This window comes from Rhinolophus sinicus, linkage group LG11 (genome assembly GCF_036562045.2).
Source record: "Rhinolophus sinicus isolate RSC01 linkage group LG11, ASM3656204v1, whole genome shotgun sequence".
Taxonomy (NCBI): Eukaryota; Metazoa; Chordata; class Mammalia; order Chiroptera; family Rhinolophidae; genus Rhinolophus; species Rhinolophus sinicus.
In genome coordinates, this window is record NC_133760.1 from 6,494,061 (window position 1) to 6,509,944 (window position 15,884).

The following is a 15,884-nucleotide window of genomic DNA, read 5'->3' on the forward strand; positions in this document are numbered from 1 at the left end:
GCTCACTACCCTCCCCTGAATCCCCTCTTCACTAAGAGTAACCAGGGTTACCTCAAGCTACAGGCCCTATGCCACCAAACATCCTTACCCCTCCTTACTCCTCTGTTCTCATCTCCCACGCACACCTCCCACACTGTCTGCTCCAGCCACACTGGCATTCGTACATTTGGATGACTTGCATTGCAACAGCCAGTGCAAAGGCCCTGGACCACTCCAGCACGCTCCTGCCTCAGGGCCTTTGCACTGGCTGTTCCCTCTGTGGAACATTCTTTTCCCAGATAGCCACCTGGCTGGCGCCCTTACCTCCTACAAGTGTTTGCTCAAAAGACACCTTCCCAAGCACCCTATTGAATGCTGCAACCGGTGGTCTCCTGCCAGGTCACCCAAATTCATTCACCCTGCCATATTTTTGCCCGTAACACTTATCTCCTTGTAATTATAAAATGTTCTCGGTTATTAAGTTTGTCGTCTGTCTCCATCCCCTGGAATTTAAGTTCTATGAAGGAACAGACCTTGTCTGTCTGGTTCACCACTGTGTCTACAGGATCTAGAACAAGAGATGGCACACAACAGGTGCTTAATAAACAGTGGTTGAATAAATGAATTCAGGCTGGTTTAAGGCAGGTGTTCTGTGAGGCACTGGAGCTGAAAGGTAAGATTTCATTAATATGGAAAAGATGCCAAAAGATTTCCATTGTAGGGGGCGGCCGGTTAGCTCAGTTGGTTAGAGCGTGATGCTCGTAACACCAGGGCTGCCAGATTGATCCCCGCATGGGCCACTGTGAGCTGCGCCCTCCACAACTAGATTGAAACAACTACTTGACTTGGAGCTGATGGCTCCTGGAAAAACACACTTAAAATAAATAAAAGTTAAAGAAAAAAAGATTTCCATTGTATATATACGGAAAAAAGCAAGATGAGAACAATGTGTACTTTTAGTAAGGAATGTATAAAGATGTGTGTATGTGTACATGGTTTAATTGATCTGAAAGAAATAAAACATGCTTCCTTTAGGGAAAGGGTACTTGATGGTTCTTTTTTTGCCCCTCCCATATGAGTGGACGTATGGAATGGCCTTCCAGAACTGGCTGGGAGGAGAAGCTGTGTTTCTTTATTTCTTTTGAAGAGATGCATTTCCTTTCTCTTCCTGTGAGGTTGCTTGTCCTCGGTGGTCACCATGAGCCACATGTGGCTATTTTAATTCAAATTTTAATTAAAATGAAAAATCCAGCTCCTTAGACCAACCACATTTCAAGTGATTTCTGGCGACTACCATATTGGACTGCACAGGTCTACAATATTTTCATCATTGCAGAAGGGGCCATTGGAGAGTCCTGCTCTACACACACACGTGTCTGTGTCCCAGATGAGAACGGAAGCTCACTGCTATTCCCTGTTCACTGCCTAGCCCAATGCCTAGTGCAAGACCTTAATACACATTTACTGGTTGAACGAATGAATGCCTTTTAACTCTCATAGCATTAGGGGTTATCTTGTCAAGGAGATCATGATTCATGATTTGTTTTCTTCTTTGTTCCTCTCTATATTAAAAATCTTATGTATAATACGTATACATATACATATGCATACCTGTACACTATATACAGAGGGTGCCAAAAAAAGTACAGTGGTACCTCGGTTTTCGAACATCTCCGTTGACAAACATTTCAGTTTACGAACGCCATAAATTTTACGGATCTATGGTATCATTAGATAGTAAAATTCATGCTACATTTGCAGTTTTAGGGGTTGATTTTAAATATCTGGAACGGATTAATCCATTTTGCATTACTTTCTATGGCGAAACCGTGCCTTGGTTTTCGAACGTTTCAGAACTCGAATGGTCTTCTGGAATGGAATGTGTTCGAAAACCGAGGTACCACTGTATATACATTCTAAGAAAGGAAATACTATATCAAAATTGTAATACTCAATGTATACTGATAACAAAAGATGAATACAAGTCATGTTTATACATTTTTTTTGGCACCTCGGTATGACTAACCCACGAAAAGAGACTGAAAAAGGCTGACATTGGGAATTCTCCAACAAAAACGGTCCAGGTGCTACAGTGAAGTTTATAGTCCCCACCCATCTAATCACAGGCCCACCACTTCTACAGTTTTGGACCCTACTCCCAAATATGAACAGACTACCAGGGATTACTACACATCAGATAAAGCCTCTGATAAGAAATATAGAAACAAAACAAACAAATGGGGGAGTGACTTAACTCTTTCGCTGCATTAATTGATTTCAAGATTTTTTTTCAAAATGTGTCAGAAATCCACAAAAAACAAAAAGTTGGTATTTTGACTCTTTTATGCATTTAACAATAACAATTTGAGCTGCTTTGTATATAAATGACATTATTTTTATGTATAAAAATTTCGGATATACTCATTCGGAAAAAGGGTTAATGCAGAGAGGAGAAAATGTAAAAAACCCCAACAACTATCAATATCGTCAGAGAAACAAGACAAGATACTGCAACTCTGAACCATGACTAGGATATTACAAAATAGGATACTATAAAACACTATAAAATTTACAAACTACTATAAAAATTCAGAGCTCAAAAAAAGAGTGCTTAGAAATTTAAAATATACTAGCAGAAATGAAAAGCTTAATAATAGAGGGGAAAATAATATTAAGAAAATCTCTTAGGAAGTAGAGCAGAAAGATAATGAGATGGAAAAATAAAAGAAATGGACTGTCCAGGAAGCTCAATATCAAACTAGTAAGGGCTCCAGAAAGAAAGAACAGAAATGGAGGGAAGAGGGGAATCTTAATTGAAAGAAATCAAGAAAATTTCCCAGAATGAATGGCCTAACGATACCATTGGAAGGTCCAGCAATGAGAATAGATGAAGATACATTGCTGAACTAATATAAAGTAATACTGAATGTCAACTGTAACTGAAAAATAAAAAATAAAAATAAATGCTCACTGCCCGGAGAATAAACAAAACCCGCAGTAAATGGGCGTTAAAGGAACGCTGGGGATTTTGGAAAGAAAAAAAGCCTTACTGAATAATAGTTAGAACTAGCCATGTGGGTCCTATGGTAACAAGCACCACACAAATACCCCCAACAATGGAATAACTTGCATTTGAAATAGTACAGAAATAACCACTTTTCCCGTCTCCTTTTGTTTGTATTTAAAACAAATGAATAAAATCCAGATGAATAGGTTAAAAAAAAGAAAAGAAAGAAACACATTACTGAGAAATGTCAGCACAGTGAGGACAGGGAAAAGAAAAACAGGTCACATACAAGGCTTAGGAATCAGAATGACTTTAGATTTTTCAGTGGTAACTTAGAAGTTGGAAATTAGAAGACAATGGAGGCATGCCTTCAAAATTCTGGAAGAAAGTGACCTCCAACCCAGAATTGTATACCCAGCCAGATGGCACATCAAGAGTACAGATGTTTTTGGATATGCAATATCTCTAAAGTTTTACCCCCATGTGACTTTTGTCAGAAGCTCAAAAGAACAAGAGAGAAAAACCCAGGAAAAGTAAGAATTTGGATATGACAGGACCCAAACCAGGAGGGAGGTGAGGGGATCAAGATGGCGGCTATGTACTAGACTGGAGTGGCCAGAAGGCCACAGGAGAAATGTCCTCAATAAGATGAAATTAATGGAGTATCTGATGTGTCTTTCTATATGAAGAAGAAATTCATATACTTAACACAGAATGTGTGTTTGAATTAGTTAAACACGAAGAAAACTCAACCACTAAACAACTGAAAAAGAAGGAGAAGGAGAAGAAGACAATTATTAATATTAACTCCAGGAAAAACAAAGACTTGTGTAGGAGAGGAAAGAAATCATGGTTTACTACTTGTGGCAGCTGTAGGAGCCTTTACACGGTCATAACGTGTAAAGACTGCATATTTATCTAGCCAGAATCACAATGTGGGAGGCTGAAGTAATTTAAATAAGAGTATGAATATGTGTCTTCCATAGTGAGAAGTGAATGGAAAATGCCCAAATTGAAAAATTGAGAGGTTGCCATACAAACATGGTATTTAGAGACAGGTACATAAATAACAAAACTGTACAATAAATGAGGTAAAAGTAGACTCCTCTGGGGTGGGACAAATGGAGGATAGGCAGATGGGGGATTGTTGGTTTTCATTAAAAAAAAAAACACCTTGTATTTGACTATCTAAACTTTGGATATATAACTCTGATAAAAATAGAACTAAAAATTAGAAAAAATGTAAAAAGGAATACTGGGGAGAAATACAGAGGGTGCCAAAAAAATGTATACACATTTTAAGAAAGGAAAACTGTATTAAAATTGTAATACTCAATATATACCAATAACGAAAGATGAATACAAGTCACGTTTGACTTCTGCAATTACAAGAGGTGCTCAAAGTGGTTCCCATCAGCATCCAGACACTTCTGATTATGGCGAACTACTGCTTGAGCAACGTTGACCAAAGTGTCCACTTCTATACATTTTTTTGGCACCCCCAGTAGAATTCATCAGAAGCAGGAAATTAGAGCAAGAGGTGACAGTGAAAAACACAGGGGTGTCCCTTGTGAAGCTATGAGGTTTCTGGGGGGGGGGTATAAGGGTGATTCTGGGCTTCTCACTACCCATACGAGGCAACGTATTATAGTGGTGGAGAGGCTGGGCTCAGAGTCAGATGGCCAGGGTTCAAACCTCAGCTCTGCCACTCAGCAGCTATAGGATCTTGCTGTGCCTTAGTTTCTCCATCTATAAAATGGGAATAATATTCACCTACATCGTGTTATGGGTTGAATCATGTCCCCAACATTCACATGTTGAAGTCATACCCAAGTGCCTCAAAATGTGATCTTAGTTGGAGGTAGGGTCTTTACAGAGGTACTCAAGTTGAAATGAGGTGATTAGGGTGGGCCCTAATCCATTAGGACTGGTGTCCTTCTAACAAGGGGAAATCTGGGCAGAGAGACACACATACAAGATGTGATCAAACAATACGGTGAATATTAAAATTTAAAAAAAATTGTTACAGTAAAAGTCACATTGCCATTAATCCCCTTCAAAATACTCCCTGTCACTTCAAACACTTATCCCATCCTTCTTGCCACTTCACAAGCGGTTCTGGAAGTCCTCTTTTATGAGTGTCTTTAGTTGGGCTGTTGTGGCTGCCTCAATGACCTGAATCCATTCAAAACATGTACCTTTCATGGTCATTTTTTACTTTGGGGTAGAGCTAGAAGTTGCACGGTGCCAGATCCAATGAATAAGGTGGATGAGGACACAACGTAATGTTTTTATTTAACAGAAATTTCTATACCAGAAGAGATGTGTGACACAGAGCCTTTCCATTGTGATCAAAAGATATGGTGAATGTTGCTGCTGAGTGCCATCCAATGGAAAGAGAGGGATCTTTAATATAGGAAGTGGCATGTCGAACCTTAGTAACAGTGTGTGACAAGTTTCAACTTGTTTGGTGCAGTCGGATGTGAGCTACGGTTGAGAGAAGGTGTGTTTTAAAATGTGCCATAAATCATCCTCCATCATGACAATGCTCCATGTCTCACATCGCTTCTGGTATACGGGAATTTCTGTCAAATAAAAACATTATGGTGTGTTCTCATCCACCTTATTCACTGGATCTGGCACCGTGTGACTTCTGGCTGTTCCCCAAAGTCAAAATGATTCAGGACATCAAAGCAGCCACAACAGTGCAACTAAAGACACTCATGAAAAAGGACTTCCAGAACTGCTTCAGAAAGTGGCAAGAGCAATGTGATAAGTGTGTTTGAAGCGAGGGGGGATATTTTGAGCGGGATTAATGGCAATGTGTCTTTTACTGTAATAATTTTTTTTAACATTCACCATATTGTTTGACTACACCTTGTAGATGGGAGATGATGTGAAGACACTGGGACAAGATGGCCATCCACAAGCCAAGGAGAGAGGCCTGGAACAGATCCTCCCCTCACAGCCCTTTGAAGGAACCAGGAAGACTTCTAGCCTCCAAAACTGTGAGACAATAAATTTTTGTTACAGTAGTCCTTGCAAACAATAATGAACTTAAATGAGTGTTGATATATAATAAACACTATAGTAAATTTAAAAGATTTGGGAATGATATCAAGCCTTGGCAAAGATACAGAACAAGTGGAACTTTCCTGCACTGCTGATGAGAGAGTAAATTGGTACAACCACTTTGGAAAATGTCTGGCAGCATTTTTTAAAGCTAAACGTCCATCTCTGTGTGACCCAGCATTTCCACCCATGGGAATTTACCCAAGAAAAATGAATATATACGTCCTCCAGAGACTTGTACCAGAATATTCATAGTAGAATTTTCAAAATGACCAAACACTGGAAACAACCCAAATGTCCACCAACAGAATGGAAAAATTCTGGTATATTCATGTAATGGCATCCTCAGTGGGATACAGCTATGAACAAACAACCTGGCAGTAACACTGGGCAAAACAAGCCAGACACAAAAGCTGCTATGTACACTGACTCTATTTATGTGCTATTCAAAAAACCAGGCAAGGGCTGGCCCGGTGGCTCAGATGGTTGGAGCACCCTGCTCCTAACGCCGAGGTCGCTGGTTCAATTCCTACGTGGGTCAGTGAGCTGCGCCCTCCGCAACTAGAATGAAGTCAATGAGCTGCCACTCAGCTCCCCGGTGGCCAGATGGCTCAGTTGGTTGGAGCGCAGGCTCTCAACCACAAGGTTGCCAGTTCAACTCCTCAACTCCTGCAAGGGATGGTGGGTTGCGCCCCCTGCAACTAACAACGGCAACTGGACCTGGAGCTGAGCTGCACCCTCCACAACTAAGATTGAAAGGACAACAACTTGACTTGGAAAAGTCCCGGAAGTACACATTTTCCCCCAGTAAAGTCCTGTTTCCCTTCCCCAATAAAATCTTTTAAAAAAAATAAAAAATAACAGGCAAAACCAACTTACAGTGATACTTCATGGTGACTGAAGGGGCAGAGGGGAGCTTTCTGGGGAGCTGGACATTTTCCACACCTTAATCTGGGTGTGGTCACATGAATGTTTTACATGTATAGACAATGAGCGTCACACTTCAGATTTGTGTATGTTGTATCTCAATAAAAAAAGATAAACTATAAAAAGACAAAGGATGAAGCCTTAAGCTGTGTTTACTTATTAAGGGCTGAGGTTGTGGCTGACATTGGATGAAGAAAACAAAAAAGAAAGACAATACAGGGATCCCTTTGTTCTCTGACCTCAAGGACAGAACAGATTTGGATTCATTTTTTGAGATAGGGCTGGTCTCCCTTGCTGGTCACACTGTCAACTGCTCTCCCAAAACTCAGGAACCAAGTAGAATTGGGACATGGGATTCCCCCGAGTCTCTGAATTCTCGCTCTGAATGTAAGGACGAAATAGACTGGGAAAGTGGGGTGCCTGCAGAAGTAAAAGAGGAAGGCAATTCCTCTCGCCTCCCAGGGAAGGGCGCTATGTGCTCGTGAAGTAGGGGTGGGTGGGCAGAGCCTGGGAAAGCCTGCTTTGCATTAGTGAGGGAGAGGATCTGGAAATCCCAGGGGCCTTCCTGGAGGGAGGAACTGAGCTCAGAGGACAAAACGGAGGGAGAGGGAGAGGGAAGAGATGAGTCAGCTGGCTGGCTGGGGAAGAAACTCTGGGGGTGAGTCAGGACGTGAGCAAGTCCCAGAAGGGTGAGGGGTGGCCAGAGCTCTTCTGTTTCATGTTCAAAATGTTCACTATGAAACTTTTTGCGTTTAGATGAATGTGTACCTGGGCTGCCCCATACAGTAGCTACATGCCACTGTAGCTGTTGCAAGCACTTGAAAAATGTGGGGAGTTTGAACTGAGATGTGCCGTGAGTGTAAAATGTGACCTGGATTTCAAAGATTTTATGTGGGGAAATAATATGTAAAAGGTCTCAACCATTTCTTTACATTAGTGCATGTTGCAATATTTCGGATATATTGGGTTAAGTAAAATGTATGATTCATTTCATCGGTTTCTTTTTGTCTTTTCTTCTGGCTACTAACAAATTGAAAATTGCACAGTAGCTTGCATTGCATTTCTGCTGGACAGAGCTGGCAGCCAGCACCTGACACGTTCCCAGTCTTTAGTCCGGCACACACAGGCCTGACCGCTGTGGGGGCTTTTGTAGGGATTAAAGGAGGGGTGAGTTCCAATTCTGGAGAACAGGCTCTGGAACTGGGAAGACACACTTGGACCAGTGAGATGGTCCAGAAAGTGAACTAAATCCAGCTAAGAGGAGCCTGAAGCCAGGATGACTCTGAGAAGCCCAGGAATTTGCAGAATTCTTAGGAGCAGTGGGAAGGGGAGTGCAACCCATGTTTTTTAGATCTTTAGGGTCAGGGAAATTCTAGATGACATCTGAGGTAAGTAAAGGAAGGGAAGAGGACATGGAAGAAGGGGAAGAAGTACAAGTAAGAGAACGAGAAGGAGGAGGAAAAGAAAAAGGAAAAAGAAAATAGAGGAAAAGGAGAAAACAGCAAGAGTTAAAAGACCGACTTCTAGATCTACACTGTCCAGAATGACAGCCACTAGCCAGATGTGGCTACTGAGCCCTTAAAATGTAGCGAGTCTGAACTGAGATGTGCTGAGTAGAACATACACTCAAAGTACAAAATAGAAAAAAAAAAGTGAATATCTCATTAATTTTTAAAATTATATATTGAAATGATAATATATGGGAGATATTGGGGTAAAATATATCATTATAACTAATATCACCTGTTTCTTTTAATGTGGATTCTAGAAAATTTTAAATCGACTATGTGATTCCCCAGCTCTGCTCTAGAAAAAGGCTGGAGGAAATACGGTTTTCAAACATAATCCGTTCCGGAAGACTGTTCGAGTTGTAAAACGTTCGAAAACAGCGGACAGCTAGGCCTCAGGATCTTGCACTCAGCGGAAGCCACGTGACATGTTCGACTTCCGAGGCGTGTTTGAAAACCTAAGCATTTACTTCCGGGTTTACGGCGTTTATAAACCGAAATGTTCGTCAACAGAGACGTTTGAAAACCGAGGTACTACTGTACATGGAATCACTAACAATGTATAGGGGTGTGGGGGAGGGGAGAGATCTCTTTTTACCGTATTATTTTTAACAATAAGCAGGTGTCAAGCAAATTTAACCTTTGAAGAGAGGGGGTATGTGATTTGGGAAGGGGAAACTTTGCTTAAGATGCTTGGGAACCTGAAGGTGAAGGGTGCCAGGCACAGAGAAAGGGGGTGTCCTCCAGACAGGGGAGCCCTGGGAAGGGAGCTGAGGGGCCTACCAGGCTTTGCAAAAAGGAATGGCACAGGTCAGTGGAGGAAGGCTGTTCTAGAAACCTGTGAGAGGATTTTCTTGCCCACAGGCTCTGATGCATATTTGAGAACCTGCGTGGAACAGGGAAGTATCAGCTTGGGGAAACACGTGACCAAGTCCCACCCTGTCTGCTGCTGACTGGCCCAGCATGGACACCTGACCCCCAGCTGGACCAACTGGATTCTCACTAGTGGGATATAAAATTGAACCTAAGCGTGCACATGTGCTCAGCCTGGACCTTGGAGCTAAAAGGTTGCACGGAAACTGGGGACTGTACAGATTTCATGGGCTCAGCTGAAGCCAAGAACAGATCTGTACAGAGACAATGGCACGAGAGCCAGTGGCCCTGGAAAGGAAGAGACAGAGAAGAAAGGAGCATCGGCTTCTGATGTTACATTTCCCAGAGCCACTTTGTAACACCGTGGGATTGTTGACTCCATATTATGGAGGTGAAAATTAAGGCTCAGGAGCTGAACTGACTTGCCTCAGGGCCCATAGCAAGTAGGGGGGGTAGCTCCCATTCGAACCCAGGACCATCTGGTTTTAAAACCAGTGCTATTAAACACCCCCAGGATACTGTTAGGAACTCACTGGCTATGGGGGAACATCAGAACCCCAGCACTATATGGGAAGATATGGAAAACTGGTCTCTAGAGAAAAGAATGACTGAATAGATGAATATATAATTAAAAAAAAATTTTTTTCCTGTTCTGTGCTTTGTCCTAACATCTCTGCCCACAGATTCTCCAAACTCAATACCTGCCTTAGGCCACCAGCAAGGGAGTGCCGCTCTGGACTCCATGCTTTGAGGACTCCCTCCCCCCAACCAAGTCCCTGTGACCAATGGAGTTGTGTCCACCCAGAATCTAAACCTCCCTTGGAGATTATGCTCTTTGCACCTGTGGTAGACAGGATAATGCCCTCAAAGATATCCACACCCTAATACCTGGGACCTGTGAATGTTATCTTACATGACAAAAGAGATTTTGCAGGTGTGATTAAATTAAGGACCAGGGGATGGGGAGATGATCCTGGATTATCTGGGTGGGCCCAACATAATCACAGCATCCTTATAAGGGGAGGGGGAGGGTCAGAGAAGAGAGGTGTGGTAATGTCAGCAGAGTTCCAGTGAGTCAGAGCCATGAGGCAAGGGAGGCAGGCAGCCTCTCGAGAAGCTGGAAAAACCAAGAAAATGGATTCGGGTGTGAAGACAAGGAGTCAAGTTCTCTCATGGAACTGCGAATTCTAAACTTGAACTTAGTAGCCTTTCTGTCTGTGAGGGTATATTTGTCAAGGCAGGAGGACCCAACAAATTGAATGGTTTGCTGGCTTGATTTTATAAAGTTTAAATAATTAGACGTAAGGTATGTGAGCCTCCCTGTGTACTCTTGGGCCGGCCTTGCAAATCTTAGTGGTGGGCCTGGCCAAAGTCTCAGTTAAAGAAGAAAAGCCTGTTGCCAAACCACTTCATGGTAATAGTGCTTCAAGGAGGAAGGTCAAAGAGAAAGGCAATTCCCTAAAGGGGGTGAGGTGAGGCAGAGAGAACAGCAGTTACAGGAGGCAACAGAAAGAAGAGGTTACTGATAAGTGCTGAAGTTCTCAGTATCAGAAAGACTCTGCAGGGAAAACAGAGAGGACACACACAGAGATGGGAGACGAGACCATGTGACCCCCAGAAACAGAAAGGAGATTGGCCAGCCTGATGGCTCAGGCGGTTGGAGCGCCGTGTTCTTAAGCTGAAGGCCGCAGGTTCGATTCCCACATGGGCCAGTGAGCTGCACTCTCTACAGCTAAGATTGTGAACAACAGCTCTCCCTGAAGCTGGGTTGCCATGAGCAGCTGGAGGTTGGCGTGAGCTGCCGTGTGCTGCCGTGGGCTACCGTGTGGCCGGCAGCCATCGTGAGCAAGAGCTGCCGTGAGTGGTGACCGACTGCCTCAGCCGCAGGGGAGCGCAAGGCTCATAATACCTAGGAGCATGGGCCTGGGAGCTGTGTCCTACACAACTAGACTGAGAAATAACAGCTTTAACTAACTAGAGGCCGGGGGGAGGCGGAAGAAAGAGGGGTGGGGGGAAGAGAGAAGATAGAGCACTAGAGAAGGACAAAGTGCAAGAGAGAAGCTGCTAGGTGGCAAAATACAAACTCCACGAGGGCGGGACTCTGGTAGATGGCTTGGCTACCACAATCACTTTGGTATACAACCTTTTCCTTTGCCATTTTCCATAACAGAGGCTGGAAGGCTAACATACTCAATTTCCCAGCCTCTGTTGCTGCTAGGAGTGACCATTTGACACATTCTGAGAAGTAGCTGGAAGTCCCTGTGAAAGGTATACTTTTCCCAATAAAAAGGAAAAGCCTTGCCAGGAGGAAAATCCTCCACTCACTTTTCCTTCTCCTTCTTGCCTGGAACTAAGAGGTGCTTCATAGAGGGGCAGCAGTGATTTTGTAACCATGAGGCAACCAAAATGAGCATGAAGGTCTATGCTCATTTTGGTAGAACAAATATATGGAGAGAATTTGGATTGTTGGTGGTATCTTTGAGCTATCACACCAGTCGTGGACTTCTTTTTGTAAGACATAAAGAAACCTCAGTCTGTTTAAGCACACCTAACAAATCCAAAAAACTTACCTATTTTGTTGACTACTGTTATCCAGTGCAGAATTGTGCCTAGCACAGAGTTGGTACTAATCAAAAATATTTTAAATTTCATTCAAAGCCTAGCTTTACTTTCTGCAACTGGTTCTGAGACACTCTGCTATATTCTTATGCTAAGCCGTCTATTTTACATAAACCAGATTGATCGCGTTCTTTTCTTGCAGCCCAACAATTCTAATCAAGGCAAAGGGGTTAACAAGATCGGGTTAGGAGTGGCTACTTGAGAGGTGAGCAGAGGGCGGGCCTTGGGGAAAGTGGGACATGATAGCCTCGGCACTGGTCCCACTGACATCCCCCTCCATCCGTTTCTCCACATGGCAGCCAGAGGGGCATTTACAAACAGAAATCAAATCATATCCCTCCCCTACTTAAAGTCCCCTCTCCATGGCTTTACACTGACCTTCAAATAAAACCCAGCCCTGACCTCGGCCTCAGGGGTCACACCCCATGTCCTCCTCTCATCTACCCTCTAACTTCAGTTCTCTACCCTTCAGCCACACTGGCTTTCTTGCTGTTCCTCCAATAAGCGAAGACCACTCCTGGCTCAGGCCCTTTGCACAGGTTGTTCCTTCTGCCTACAAGCTCTGCCTCCATAAGTCCACCTGACTAGCTCCCTCACCTCCTTCAGCACTCTGCTTGTCACCTCCTCCAAGAGGCCCTCCCTGAACACGCTGGTGACTACATCCCAGCTCAGTCATGCTCTAGCTCACCATCACTTTCTGATATGATCTTGCTAATTTTTCTGCTTGCATATTTACAGTTCATTTCCCACCTCTGGACCCTAAGTTCCCTCAGGGCAGGAATTGTGGTCTAATTGTCCACCGCCTGGTATAAAATAGGAAGTAAGAAAGTAAATGCATGCTGAGTGACTAATAAAGGAGGGACGGGGGAGAGTTACTGCTCTCAGCTTTGTTGTAACCTTGGACTGCACTTTGGGGCCAGAACTTAATCCCTACGTTTGGGAAACAGATGTTAAAAAACCAAAAAACCAAACGTAATCCAAATATTGATTCCAGTGAGTTCAGCTCTAATGATAATGATAAAAATAATAATCATAGCAGCAAACACCTACAGTGTGCCAGGCACTGCTCTAAGTGTTTTGCATGGATTAACTAATAATAATAATATTAACTAATAACTATGATAATTCATAACAACCTTATGAGGTGAGTCTTCTTGTTATCCCCATTTTAAAGAGGAGGACACTGAAGCTCAGAGAGATTGAGTGACTCGTCCAAGGTCACACAGACAAGAAGGGACAAAGCCACGATTTGAACCTTAGAAGTCTGGCCCCAGAATCCATAACTACTGGATTCCTGAAAACATCACAAGGAACCCACTTCTAGAAGGCATTCACTCCCACCCTCCATGACGTTTGTCCTCCAAGCTGACCCACCCCGGGCTGACCTCTGAGGCTGATAAATGACCCCTGGCCCCTCATCATTTCCCAGCATCCTCAGGGCTCCCAGCGGCCCTCCAGCCCCGGCCCGGAGTCTGCGCTGACCCTGCCTTGAGCTGAGTGAGCGCTTCCTCCACGCGGGGCTGGTTGTAGCGCACCATGTAGCTGTGCATGTCGGGATAGTTGCTGCGGATGTTCTTCTCCGTGGACCCGTTGGGCACTGTCCCAAACTTCAGGGGCGGGTACTGCTCTTGGGGCCGCTGGAACTGGGGCAGAATGGGGAGTTACTCGGGTGCCCCCTTGGGGGCATCTGGGTAGAGGATGTCCTTGACCAGATGCTCCATTTTGGGGGACACTCCCCAACCGGTGGACCCCCCAGTACAGAAGTGTTTCTCAAACTTGTTCACCGACCACAGTGGGAAACACTGCTCCCCACCCACAGATATCTATACATTGGCACATACATACACATAATCGGGAGTGATATTGACATTTTTAACACCCTGCATGGCCTGATCATGGTCCAATCAGAAAAGACACTGGCTACATAGCTCAAGAAAGTTTCCCAGAGGCCCTTGATGTGCCAGGCATTAACCCTTAACTTGCTGGATCATGGGAGGTCCCCGGGCAGGGGCTGGCATTGGGCGATGGGGCTGGGAGCAGTTATTTACCAATCTGTTCAGAAATAGTTTACTATTTTAACAACAGATACAGCCAGACAGGTGTCTGCTGGTTCAATGTCAAGTGTGTATATGACTAAAACAAATGTTTCATAAAACCATACTCATCCTTATTATGCAGATGCAGTCAAACATATTTTCTATTCTATTCCATTCCATTTAAAAAAATTGCTTGTGGCCACCCATTGAATTGATTTCTCAAACTTCTAATAGGTCATAACACCTGGTGAATCACTTTAGTCTCAAAGCATTCTCTGCTGACCACCAGTCCCTGAACAAAGTGTGACCCGCGACGAGGCAAATACAGAAATCGAGAGTGAACATTGAGGGCAATTTTGACAGAACAATTTTATGTCTGTTGAACCTCACATATTAAAATTCGGGTTTGAATTTTGCATGTCTTTGTTTTAAATTTTGCTTTTCCAGTAATTCATTTCTACTGCATTTCACAAAAGATTATAAATTTCAAAAATTAGTCCTTCTTCATAGTTTGAGAGAAATGGTTGTCTAGAATATCGCATTTGGCACTACTGTCCCTTCAACATTTGGGGATACGCTCTTCCTCTGGGAATATTTAAATATTAGTTCATTGTGAACTCATATTAAATATTTAGTTCATTGTGAACTCAGAATATTCCATTCTACCACTGTGGAACTCTTTCTGGGAAGAGACAGCCAGAATCCCTTTAGGCCCTCCCACATGCCAAGCTCTGTGACCTCCAACCCCAGCCAGCACTGCTCTCCCCAAACACACACACCTTTCGGTCACTGAGGCCAGACACGGTGTCCACGTACTCCTCCTGGATCATGAAGGCGGCCAGGTTGGCTGTGTAGCTGGCGAGGAAGATGACAGCGAAGAAGGCCCACACCAGCACCATGATTTTGCTGGTGGTCCCCCGGGGGTTCTCCACGGGCACAGAGTTATTGAACACCAGGGCCCAGAGCAGCCAGATGGATTTCCCAATGGTGAAGGTTGAGCCGCCAGGGCCTGCAGGGGGCCAGGAGGGGGGGACATGGACCCCAAATCCCTTCTGCTCAATGAGGGAGCAGAAAGAACTACAATTCCCAATGGCCCCCAAGGCCTTTGCCACCAGGCTCTACCCCAAGGCCTGCTGGGAAATGTTGTTCTATCTGTGGTCCGGACGTTTTGAGGTAGGGTGATGGAGGAAGAGGACTCACGCTTGCCCGTGGCCAGGCTGCGGTTGTAGCCAACGGGACTGAGGTACTCGAAGATGAAAACAGTGACGGCAACCACGGTGAGGCACATGACGAACATCATCACCCACACGGCAGGGCTGTAGGGCTCTGGGGACAAGGGTCACGTGGTCATGGCTCAGCCAAACAAAGGATTGGGGGACCACAGATATGTGAACAAGGTGCAGCCCAGATCCGACCCTATCTTACTCTACCCCCTTCCCATCTTGGGAACAGCCTCATTACCCACCTACCTAGACCACTGGGAGCCAGGCTCTCTCAAAGACAGCCATGTCAACCATTTCTGTGGTTTCAACCACCTAAATATGTTTCCCGAGCTCCAGACCCACTTCTCCACCTCCCCCTGGCCATCCTCCCAGGCCATTCATGTCCCACACTGAGCCCAGCACCAACTCCCCCGTTCCCCATCCTGGGAGTCCCACCATCCATCCAGTTACAACGCAAACCCACCCCCACCTCCCATTTCCTGTCCTTCTCCCCTCCCTTCCTCTCCCTCACCAACCACAACCTGTCAGTCCCTGGCCTCATCCTCCTGGTCCTGCCCCCGGCTCAGGCCTTGTTCTCTCTCCTAGATCATCTTCCCAGTCTCTCCTCCAATGGCCCATACCCGCTCACCATGGCCCTAGT

The 15,884-nt window shown here is 44.5% G+C and overlaps 1 protein-coding gene across 2 annotated transcripts in view; it reads right to left on the minus strand.

Annotated features, from left to right (window-relative positions):
- GRIN2D (glutamate ionotropic receptor NMDA type subunit 2D) overlaps nucleotides 1–15,884 on the minus strand; it is a 38,104-nt gene that overhangs the window by 5,796 nt on the left and 16,424 nt on the right. For both annotated transcript variants that reach the window (XM_074316164.1, XM_074316163.1), the window contains exons 9-11: nucleotides 15,222–15,347; nucleotides 14,801–15,030; nucleotides 13,468–13,628 (exon numbers count right to left, since the gene is read on the minus strand). In XM_074316164.1, coding sequence (XP_074172265.1) covers nucleotides 13,468–13,628; nucleotides 14,801–15,030; nucleotides 15,222–15,347 — 517 coding nt within the window. The remainder of the gene's footprint in view (nucleotides 1–13,467; nucleotides 13,629–14,800; nucleotides 15,031–15,221; nucleotides 15,348–15,884) is intronic.